Source organism: Trachemys scripta, chromosome 3 (genome assembly GCF_013100865.1).
Source record: "Trachemys scripta elegans isolate TJP31775 chromosome 3, CAS_Tse_1.0, whole genome shotgun sequence".
In the NCBI taxonomy this organism is placed as follows: Eukaryota; Metazoa; Chordata; order Testudines; family Emydidae; genus Trachemys; species Trachemys scripta.
Window position 1 is genome coordinate 999,822 of NC_048300.1, and position 12,443 is coordinate 1,012,264.

The 12,443-nt window shown below is 45.5% G+C and overlaps 1 protein-coding gene across 7 annotated transcripts in view; it reads right to left on the reverse strand.

The window, feature by feature from the left end:
- Positions 1-12,443, reverse strand: part of SLC8A1 (solute carrier family 8 member A1) — a 344,689-nt gene that overhangs the window by 27,132 nt on the left and 305,114 nt on the right. For all 7 annotated transcript variants that reach the window (XM_034763903.1, XM_034763901.1, XM_034763900.1 and 4 more), the window contains 2 exons: positions 7,065-7,195; positions 3,481-3,580 (listed from right to left, as the gene is read on the reverse strand). In XM_034763903.1, coding sequence (XP_034619794.1) covers positions 3,481-3,580; positions 7,065-7,195 — 231 coding nt within the window. The remainder of the gene's footprint in view (positions 1-3,480; positions 3,581-7,064; positions 7,196-12,443) is intronic.

A 12,443-nucleotide genomic window follows, 5' to 3' on the forward strand; every position in this document is an offset into this window, starting at 1 on the left:
CTCAGTGTCCCATCTGTACAATGGGGATAACAGCACAGGGGTGCTGTGAGAGTAGATACATTAGAGACATGAGGTTCTCAGATACTATGGTGATGGGGAACACTCACAACCTGTGCCACCGAGAATGGTCCGGCAGGGGTGTGGCAGGCTGCCTTCTGCCCAGGCGTTCCCCTGTCTTACTGCCATTCTGCCCTGCAGTGCTCTGGCCTTCCAGTGACTCAGCCCTCTGGCCAGGTCAGATGTTCAAGCCCACCTCTTTCGGGGTATGTCTAAAGAGGCCAGTAATGGGCAAGTCCTCAGGATTAAGCGAGAGAGTCAGGGCTTCCCCTGCGGTCTGGGTCTCGTGCTCCAGAGCATTGTATCTTCCCCAACAAGGGACAGACTTCTGTGGTTGTCCCTCTTTAGGGAGGGTAAGAGAGCACAGGGCCTCTCCTCCACTGGGCTCCAATCCAGGGCCCAACAGAAGACAGCTAAACCCTGTGGTGCTAGGCGGTTGCCTCCCTGCATCACTCCCTACCAGTCCCCTCTCTTCCCACAGGATAAAGTAAAGAACTAAACTCCCAAATAAAGTCTCTGACCTTCAGCAAGTCCCAGGTCCCATCTCTGGAGGCTGGGTCAGGTCTCAGGCAGCAAGAGCTCTCAGGGTACCCTTCCCAGGAGCTTAGCTCGCAGGTCAGATCACTTCCACATGGGCCTTCCACTGAGCTACTCTGCTCCCCTTTTTAAACACCTCCTCCAGCCAGCACATGCATTGCAGGTCGGGCAGGGGAGGGGGGGACAGACAGCTGGGTCCAGAGTAGCTTTTTATCCAGTCCTTTCTAGTGTGGGGTTTGTACACCTCATCACAGGCCACAGAGGCACCTAAGATCGACGTAGTTCTGCACCTCGACTGCGTTTTGTTCTCTCTCTTTTACCACCTCCATCCCACTCTCAGCACCGCCATTCAATCTATTAGGAGCGTGGGCAGTGAAACTCCCAAGCCTGTTGAATGGATACGGACCACGCTGGGGAGCGGATACTCCCTTTGGTCCCTTATGTGGTAAGGATCAGGCCGTTCCAAAATGCCACCGATTCCCAAGCCAGCTAGCCTTTATTGCAGCACATTAGGCAGCCAGCGCACCATTGGACAGCTGCCATTCTTGTGGCATGTTCGAGACCAATGACAATAATTAGGTTTTGGATAAGGATGACTAAGTCAAAATTATTTTCTAAGGTACCGAGTTATCCATGGGCCTCATTACTGTAGTATCTGAGCATCTCACAATTCTTTTTGCATGTATTGATTTTCTCTACACCCCTGGGAAGTAGGGAGCGCTCTTATCCTCACTTTATGAAGGGGAAACTGAGGCACCCAACTCCCACTGACTTTCAGTGGGGAACTGAACACCTCTCTGCCTCCTAAGTGACTTGTTCAAGGTCGCTGAGGAAGTCCCTGGCACAGTGGGGAATTGAACTCAGTTCTTGCGTGTCTCCAGCAAGTACCCAACCCTTGGACCATCCTTCCTCTCTGGGCTTTCTTTTTCTATCTTCCATTTTATCAAGTAAGAGAGCTTTCAATGCAAAGTGTTAGAACTGTCATGGTATTACAGCACAAGGTGAAATAAGGAATTCCTTAAGGAAATTATTAATATCCTTTGTCAGATTTAACCACACAACTTCCAGGGACGTAGGGAAGGCAATCAACATCAGACTTGCTAGATGGATGGGGAAGAGCTATATCTTGGGTCACAGCTGCTAAGCTATCCACAAAACCAAAGCCTTGTGAAAAGGAAGATCAGCTGCAGATTGCAAAGGAAAATCCTCTCAGGCGCAGTGAGTAAAGTCCGTAGCTTGGTATCTTCAACTTAGGCATAAAAAGTGAATGAAAGCACCGAGATATGCCTTTCATGTTCTAAGCTTTAATTGACAAAATCCACAAGGGAGTAAACAGAACATTTGACTGTCAGTAGCCTTATTGGCAGCCCGTCAGCTCAGCAGCCTGGAGTGCAGACCTAATTTCAGGAGGAGGAAGCTATCACAATGTCTTCCTTCAAATGTGTCACTGCTCTGCTGTTTTGTGGAGGAAGGAAGTTATGCTATGCAGACCTGAAGAAGGGACATGTGATGTGCAAACACTAGCAATACCAAAAGACTTCTAAGCACTGAGCAGACAGAAGTGAGATCTGCTCCTCACAAATGAAACATGCCTTTTTGTTTAATCAACCGATTATGCAATGTCTCCAAATGGAGTCTACTTAAAATAAATGAAGTTGTTCCTCTCAGAGCAACCTTGCAGTCCATGAAGATGCGAAGTCCAACGCACCAGGAAGACTGCTAACAAGGAAGGAGATCATTATTTACTCCGAATGCTTGCCTGGGAAAGTTTCTGACACTCACTTTGTCTTTGTGCTTGACTGCTCTTGGAAGGGGCATTGGAAAGCGACAGAAGATAATGCACTGTGTTATGCTTTATCACCCTCTTACTTCCATGGTCAGCTGATTGTGGAGCTATTCTTTTAGCTTGTCATGTCTGGAATTGCAGGAACGTGCCCTATAGCAATTGTCATGATGCACACAGGAGACTCCAGCACAGTGCATGAGAACATGGGGAGGAAGAGCAGCTATAGCAGTCCACAGCAGGATCAAACCAGGGCCGCCCGGGGGGGGTGTGTGTGTGCAAGTGGGGCAATTTGCCCCAGGCCCCGCAGGGGCCCTGGCCGAGAATCACTTTCCTGGGTAGAGGCGCCTTTTTAATTTTTACTTACCTGGCGGTGGTCCGGGTCTTTGGCGGCATTTTGGCGGCGGGTCCTTCAGTGCTGCCGAAGATGCGGAGCGACTGAAGGACCTGCCGCCGCAGACTTGGAGCACCGCCCGGTGAGTATGTCCGCTCCCCTGCTTTGCCCCAGGCCCCCTGAATCCTCTGGGCGACCCTGGATCAAACTGCCCCACACTATCAGCCACAGCTGATCAGAAATAGACCCACAAACCACGATCCCAAGCCCATTCATAGAGCTAGACTGTGACTTGGTCTGCGTGCCCAGGCAAGAGAGTAAAGGGGTGTAAGTATCCCCCAGCCCTTACACCTCTGTGTGCGCTACCCAGACCCGGGTCTGCACATGGAGCAGTAAGAGGCCACTGTGCACACACCAGAGCAGGTTGGGGTGCAGGGGACAGTACTGAATGGAGCCTTGACTCTAGCGCCCACTTGTGGCCTGAACAGCGGAGTCAGTGTTGGATTGGAGGGAGCCAATAATTTACTGCAGTTATAGGCTAACAGCAAATTACCACCTCTATCCCTGCTGTGGCGCAACAGGGGGCAGGCAAGAATTGTGGCTCAGAGGGGTGTCTGTGTCACAAGCCTCCTGACATACATACGCAGACACTATGAATAACTTTTGTTATCTGTTTTGCTTCAGCAGTAATCTGCTGCCACGAATGCAGTACAACTGAGACAAGAAAGTGGCTTATCATAATTCATTCCATGTAGAAACAGGAACTTACCAGCGCTGACTGTGATAGCTTCAATAAACTGTTCTCTCCAGCTGTTAGTTCCAACCACAAGGGCTAGGTTTGTTTTCTTAATGAGCTTGTCCACAGTATTCTGCAGATGGAGACAAGTATAAATGAATTAAGTGCAATGCTGGTTCAGAACCTGAGATCATGGGCAGAAATCAAAAGTCTTCTGGATTTACATTGTACAGTTATGGAAAAGATATTCCGCTCAGAACAAGAGCACCAGCAGCAAAAGTGACAATGCGTATGCACACAAAATCCCATATTCCATTAAAAAGTCTGTTTGAAATATAAATACAAGAGAACAGGAGTACTTGTGGAAACTTAGAGACTAACAAATTTATTAGAGCATAAGCTTTCGTGGACTACAGTGGGCTGTAGTCCACGAAAGCTTATGCTCTAATAAATTTGTTAGTCTCTAAGGTGCCACAGGTACTCCTGTTCTTTTTGTGGATACAGACTAACACGGCTGCTACCCTGAAATACAAGAGAAGTTTCCTAAACTGCACACCTTCTAACCGGAACTAAAAATAAGTGGTCTCTCCACACTCTTCAGCAGACGTTTAATGGCAGATACTGTAGAGAGGACTCCTACCTTGCTAATGCTTCTTTTGTTACAAAACAGATCAAGGAATTTTGATCTGTATATTTGGAAGCACTGTAAATAATTCAAAGTGAAAGAAGTATATTTTTGGTTATCCACTCCTGCTTTTTTACGGCATTTGTACACTTGTTAAATCAGACACTTCGATCACTAATGCAGAATCATCACTAGTGCTGTAAACGGCTGGCAGAAAATTCTCATTGGAAGTTAATCCAAGCACTCTTCACTGTGTTCTAATATGATAGGGTGTGGCAAGGCACCTCTTCCGCCACATCAGCATTTCTCCCTTGGGGGGTGGGGAAGGTGCAATGAGAGGGGCTGGAGGAAATCACTCCCACTCCAGAGGGTTTACACTCTGGACTTTGGTTTATTTACAGGATTTACCAGTGGGTCTCAGGCTAGGCCTGAATAGTTTCCTTAAGCAAAACCACAGAAGAAATACATCTCCTTGCCCCTAGCAGAGTATCGACTTACTGCGCTGACATCTGGTCACTAGTCCTTCCCTGAACAGATGCAAACTCACTGCTTTCCCTGTAGGGAGCTAACCAGCTCTTCACCTAGGCCACGCTTTTTCTCCCTGCTGAAATGTCTTTCTTTCTTTCTTTCTTCTCCCCTCTCTCTCTCTCTCCTCCCACTCTTACACCAGAAGAGGGTTTTTAAAGGTGTGTGTGTGGAGGGTGCTTAATTGACTCAGGTGTCTCTAATTAACCTGCGGTAATCTCTTTTTAGTTCATAGGGAAAAGGACCTGCATCATTCTATGGCTAATATTTCTGCCTTCCGCCACACGCTTCTAGCTGTCAGATCTGACTGTCACAAGCAGTCACAATGGGCAGCCGAGAGTGCTTGAATGCAGGTAGGAGAGACTCTACCGCTTACATGAAACAGTGTGACTGGTTTATTTTTTTTTACTTTAAAAAAGGGGACTAAATTGTCAGACTGAGGCCACGATCCTGCACAGGTTTAATTTTACACACTCAGGTAAATGAGACCACTCACATGTGCAAAGCTAAGCATGTGCGTAGTGTATACAGCATCAGGATTCATGTGCGGGACTGAGGCCATAGTCTCTTTTCTTAAACCGTATTTTATTTTAGTTTGGGCATTTTAAGCCTAGCTAAGCATTTGGCTTGCCATATTGTTCTGTAATAAGTATCTATAGTCTATAACCAATAGAAAAATGATGGAGTTGCATTCCTTATTTCCTTTGCTGTTGCTCCCAGAACACTGGTAGAATCAAGGCTACTTTGTTATTTGTGATAAACTGATTGTTGCTGTTGTGCTGTAATTTTTTCATGCAAGTTTTCATTAGCACATGTACTCTGGAAATCTCTCCTGCAGTGTATCTCCATCTATTTTACTGCTACTGGGTTTCCTGATTTTCAACTTTTGAGATGCTTCTCAAACACTTAGGCTAGGTCCACACTACCCGCCCGATTAGGCGGGTAGAGATCGATCTTCTGGGATCGATTTATTGCGTCTCATCTGGACGCGATAAATCGATCCCAGAAGTGCTCCCCCGTCGACCGCGGAACTCCTGCTCGCCGAGAGGAGGAAGCACTGTCGACGGGGGAGCTTGCCTGCGCCGCATGGACCCGCAGTAAGTAAACTTAGTTCGATCTAGGAAACGTCGACTTCAGCTACACTATTCTCGTAGCTGAAGTTGCGTTTCCTAGATCGATCCCCCACCGCAGTGTGGACCAGCCCTTAGTCTGACACAATTAACACTCTTGGGTTTTCTAAACAGTTAAGTTACAGGCAACTGTAGCAACAACTGGACAAATCAACAGTCGACTAACTTAGCAGATGCACAGAAAGTTCTATCATGTATCATAGCAAGTACAGCACTTGTGGTCATTTCTTTCGGTAAACATGAATGATGCTGATTTGGGAGCTGCCTGTACAAGTCTGTGAAAGAGACACCAGGAAGTTATTTAAACCCCAAAATCAACTTGTGTGAAAATATTTTCAAGGAAGGTCAATGACAATAAACTCTTCTGGTGCTGGCAACCAAAATGCAACAGGCTTGTGCTAGTGCATCACGGGCTCTAGCCTGCACGGTGCTGAGCTCTCAGCCCCTCCAATCCAGCTGAGCAATGAAGCACACAAGTACTCCCTTTGACTTCAATGGGGCTTCAGTGATTTATAGCACCCGAGGACCTGGTCCTGACAGTGACGCTGAGCAGGCTAGTTTTGCTGCCCAAGCCAAGTGAAATGCCAGAAAGAAACTCACACCATTGCTATTAACAAGTCCACAGTCTTGCTGTTGTCGTGACATCACAGCTGGCTGCTGAGAGGGGACAGTATATAGCACCAGCTGTGCCTTATTCAGCCACTTGTGCTCCCTTTGGGAGTTGGGGGCAGAAACACTCGCTCCTCCAGAAGCTCCTGATGATGCCTCAAGTTGCTGTTTTGGGGCCTCTCCCACGGAGGACATAAAGGGCCATTAGTGGATTTGATTTTTAAGCATAAAGGCTGTAAATTCAGCAGAACATGAACACACCCTGCCCCTGGTGAATTTTTCTGTATAGCATTGTCTCTGATTACACCTCTACCATATGAAATCTGGGCTCCCAACTCCTTCTGTTCCAATCATCCCCATCCCAACACAACCTCTTTATGGTGCCAATTAAGTAGTCTGCCTCTGTTCAGCAAAGCACTTACGCATTAGCTTGAATCCCATTGAAGTCACTGGAACTTAAGCATGTGCTGAAGTTCTTTGCTGAATAGGGATGGATTTAAACATGTGTGTCAATGCTTTGGCTGAATCTGGGCCTCAAGCGTTCAATATACTTGCTTCACAAGGACTATACCCTCCTGTGCATACCATGTGCTTGCCAAATATGTGCTTACTGGGCATGTAAAAAAGATGGAGGCCCTAGTTTAGCAATCTAATAAAATGCAGTGAGATGCTAATGTGAATTCAGGGCTTGCATGCCCTGTGGGGAGTGAAGCAGACAATTGCTGTACCTTGAACTCATAGGATTCTTCAATAATGATTTCTAGTTTGGTATGTTCTCCCAGTACTGGGCGTCCCATTTCTGCAATGCGGCGCTCTTCCTCCTCTTTGCTCGTCAGTGGTTGTTTCTCTTCATTCTCTTCTGTAACGAAACAGCCAATTTTTGAGCAACACACAATCTTTCACTTTCTGGCACTGGCTTCTGTCAGGAGAATCTCTCTCTAAACTAAAATATTCTCTGGAGCTAAGGCACAAGTGACAGACAGTTGTTGGAGTAAGGTAGAGGACATTATGCCTGAGCTGAAAGGTTTTCTGTTGCAGATGGCCGGAAGCGCTAGCAAATGACATCACTAGCTCATAACTCTTCTGAATTTCAAATCCCTTCCACGCCCACTCAGCTCCTCTTGAATTCAGCCTGGGCTATAGGAAAATATTCACAATCTCAATCCCACTCAGCTATGGATTCTCCTCTGGAGCTGCCATGGTGGAAACTTTTAGGGCAATCAATCTAAGGTGGAATTTCCAAAAAGGCCTCTGTATTGCCCCCCCCCCCCATGCCCCTTGACTTTGATGGAAGCTGGATCAGGCCAGTGCTGAGTGCTTTTGAAAATCAGATCTCTACATGCAAACCAGGCCATCCAGCCCATATGGAAGGGCCCAGCGGCCTCAGCCAACCTGCCTGTATGTCAGTGACAGGGAACTGAATGCATAGTAAAGGTGCGCTGAATGAGGCAGGGTCCTGTGGCAAAAAAATAGTATGTGCTCATATATTTAAAGACTGTATCATAATGAACACAGACAGGGGTGGGGTATATGTGTGACTTAAGGTTGCACAAACCTTACTTCTGGCATTATCTAACTTTTGAGTGCTTGATTTTGCACCCTAAACATTTGAGTAATGGAGTATTGTGCAGGTAGTGTTACACACAAAATAATGTCAGCCAGATTCTGATTGCAGTTAGTTACATCACTGTAAATCCGGAGTAACTCTGATGTCACTAGAGTCACACCTGACAGACTCCAGAATCACAGAGCTTGGAATCTGACTCTTCTAACCTATGGTATGCTAAAGGACATAGTACATTGAAAGATAGCTCTTCAGTCACTATACAATCATGACAAAAGGCTTATAACAAGGACTGTGCAGCACCCACATAAGGAACAGGGGCTGTGTATGTCTCTGAGCCCATAATAACTGGTGCATAACCAAGGACTCTGAGCAGGGGTTCTAATATTTTGAGTGCTTTGCTGACATTTTTTGCAGCAAGTCATAAAATTGGTGAGACAGATTTTAATCAAGTCTGCAGCAAGTAGCTGCAGATATGTGTGTTATGTGTGCTTGTCTAAACAACTAGCAATAGGTAAATGAACCTTGGAAAGATTTATTTCAGTTAAGCATCCAAAAGTTCAGGTGCTTATCTGAACCTCAGCCAAACTGCTATACCGATAAACATACACTCCCACGTGGCCTGTGTTGCCCTCATATTATCCACATGACTCTATCTAAGAATATAAAAATGGCCATTCTGTATCAGACTAGTGGTCCATCTAGCCCAGTATCCTGTTTTCTGACAGTGACCAATGCCAGATGCTTAAGAGGGAATGAACAGAACAGGGCAATTTTGAGTCATCCATCCTCTGTCATCCAGTTCCAGCTTCTGGCAGTTGGAGGTTTAGGGTCACCCGGTGCATGGAGTTGTAGTCCCTGACCATCTTGACTAATAGCCATTGGTGGACCTATCTTCCAGGAACTTGGCTAATTCTTTTTTGAACCCAGTTATACTTTTGGCCTTCACAACATCTCTTGGTAACAAGTTCCACACGTTGACTGTGTGTTGTGTGAAGAAGTACTTCCTTGTGTTTGTTTTAAACCTGCTGCCTCTTAATTTCATGGGCAATCCCTGGTTCTTATGTTATGTGCAGGGGTAAATAACACTTCCCTGGGCTCCACACCAGTCATGATTTTATAGACCTCTGTCATATCCACCCTTAGTCATCTCTTTTCTAAGATAAACAGTCATAGTTTTTAAAAAATCTCTCCACATATGGAAGCTGCCCCACACCCCTAATTTTTGTTGCCCATCTCTGTACCTTTTCCTATTCTAATATCTCTTTTGTGATATGAGGCAACCAGAACTGCATGCAGTATTCAACGTGTTGGCATACCATGGATTTATATACTGCTGTTATGATATTTTCTGTATTATCTACCCCTCTCCTTACACAGTTTGCTTTTTTGGCCGCCTCTGCACATTGAGCAGATGTTTCAGAGAACAATCTACAATGACTCCAAGATCTCTTTGATGGGAAAAATAGAGAATAACTATTATTCAGCAAATGATGTTCATTATTTTGTTTAAATGGGATTTCCTGTTGCACTGGATCTAACCTGGCATTGTTTTTCACTAAAGTTAGGCTCTGGGATGTTGCATCATCAGGTCATAACACTGCATCGTGACGCAATGGCATTTTCTTCTGACTTCACTGCACTGCCTATACGATGACGCAGTGCCAAGACATTACATCACAAACTCACATCATCACAAAACAACGTTTGCCCTATAAGACAAACAACAAAATATGTCTGTTTTTTAAAAACTTGGAGCCATTGCAGGAAGGCGAGCTCTGTCTTTCGGGCTGTACCCTGGAAGTCAACAGGAATTTTGGACAGCTGGCTTTGTCTCAGTGTGACAGACTCATGCAGAGTGAGAGGCAGCACATATGCAGCAAGAATCTGCTAGCCAGCCCACATGATAGCTTCAGGAACATGGCAATGCAATAAAACTCCAGGGATTCCTTGAGAATGCCAGCAACATTTGACACCTCGTCAGAACTTCCGTATTAGATTATCGTTAACACACACAGCCCCGTAACTGAATTATCTGCATGTCCAAAGCAATGAATAGAAAAACTGTAAACACTGGAGCCGTGTCTGCACTAGAGAATTCTGCTGTTGCCTGCACCTGATACATTGCTTATGTCCACACTACAGCTGGTCAGATAACTGATTTTTTGGTTTGCTGGCTGTTCCAGAGAAGTGAAAAAAAAAAAATTTGGTTTGGGTCAACCTAATGCCATAAATTCTGAACAATTTTGGCAAATCGAAAAAGTTGACAAAACATTTTTGTTTTGAGTGGGAAGAAATGTTTTGTTTGGTCTGAAACAAAATGTTTTGTTTTGTTTCCTGGCATTTTAAAAATAAAATAAAAGGATAAGAAGGGTTAGATTAACAAAATGGCCAGCGGAGGTCCCGGCCTTATAACCTTTAGCTTTCCCTTGTGTGGAGAAGTAATTTGAACTTGGCTCTTCCACATTGCTGGACAGTTATGAATATTCTGGGACCACCAGGTTATGAATATTCTGGGACAGGTCTCACTGCAGCGTTAGGTCTCGTCTACACTTAAAAACGTTACTGGCATAGCTATGTCAGTTAGGAATATGAACCCCCCCCTTGCCCCTAACCACCATGGCTGTGCATGTGCCCTAGTGTAGACACAGTTATACAGGCAAAAAAGTCTGGTGGCCGGTATCATCTATTTTGTTTGGGGCATTGGTATAAGTTCGAGCAGCAGCAAAAACTTTTGTTTATATAAGTTGTGTCGATACTAGCAGGGTATGTTGGTCTAGCTATGCTGACAAACGCTTTCTAGTGCAGACTTACACAGAACATAAGAATGGCCATACCGGGTCAGATCAAAGATCATCTAGCCCAGTATCCTGTCATCAAGTGATCCATCCCCTGTCGCCCATTCCCAGTTTCTGGCAAAGAGAGGCTAGAGTAAACACAGACCGGATTAAACACAGAGATAGGTACAGTACAGCACCTCTCCCAAAATGGTTTGCACTTCCCACTTCTCCCCATCAGGGAGTTGTGCTGGGCCCGGCCACCCATGATATGCTGACACTGCCTTGCTTGGAGGGAGCATGATGTGTGGACATGCTGAACAGATACACGCTTGCTGAGATGTCTAGTGTGGTCTCAGTGCATTGTTACAAGTCACAGCAGTCCCATGAACAATAGCAATTTGTAACAATGCAGTTCTCTACCGCAGATGAGGCTATAGCAGCTTCACCCCACTTGTGAATTTCATGTAAGTCCATTCTTGAGGCCCTCTGAAGAGGTAGCTGGGTTTTCTTCTCATTTCAGCTTCCCCAGTCTAACTCGCCTTAATGCGTGGGGGTAACACACCTTAACTGCTGCTTGGCAACAAACGAAGCACCTGGGACGCTTGATGTGTTCACACTGTCGAGTGGCTACAGCCGTCCCCTGAGCAGCCTGCATGGAGGGCTGCAGGGCATCTTGCACTCTGTGAAGGGATGAGTGAATGTGCCAGAACCAAACTGGAAGAACAAGTCACCATGGATACTAGAAACTTCTGCTTAACGCACAGCAGTGCTCAAAAATGCTAACAATGCTAGGAACTATTAGTAACGGGATAGAAAATAAGACAGAACATATCATAGTGCCACTCTATAAACCCAGGGTGCGCCCAACCCTTGAATACTGTGTGCAGTTCTGGTTGACGCATCTCAAAAAGGATATAATGGAACTGGAAAAAGGTTCAGAGAAGGGCAACAAAGATGATCAAGGGTATGGAACGGCTTTCATACCTTTAGAGAAAGATTAAAAACATTAGAGCTGTCCAGTTTAGATAAGAGATTAAGGAGGGGATATGACAGAGGTCTATAAAATCGTGAGTGGTGTGGAAAAAATTAATAGAGAAGTCTGTTTACCCTTCCTCACAATACAAAATCCAGGGGTCACTCAGTCAAATTAATAGGCAGCAGGTTTAATACAAACAAAAGGAAGTACTTTTTTTACAAAATGCTCAATTAACGGGTGGAACTCATTGCCAAAGGATGTTGTGAAGGCCAAAAGTATAGCAGGGTTCAAAAAAGAACTAGATAAATTAATGGAGGAGAGGTCTATCAATGGCAATTAGCCACAATGGTCAGGGATGCCACCCCATGCTCAGCGTGACCCTAAAACTCTGACTACCAGAAGCCAGGAGTGGAAGACAGAAGTGGATCCCTCCAACTGTCCTGTTCTGTACATTCCTCATGAAGCTCTGGTACTGGTTGCTGTCAGAAACAGGATACTGGGCTAGATGGACTATTGGTTTGACCCACTGTGGCAGTTCTTATGTTCTTAACAAGTCCTCTCTGCATGTATTCATAGAATCACAGAAATGAAGGGCTGGAAAGGACCTCAAGAGGTCATCTAGACCATGCCCCCCATGCTGACGTAGGGCCAAGTAAACCTAGACTGTCCTTGACAGGTGTTTGTCTAACCTGCTCTTAAAAACCTCCAATGGTTTTAATTGCCAATAACATGTTACCACATGAAAATGCTACAAGCAAGACAAAAGCAGCAGTGTGTGGCTGGAATC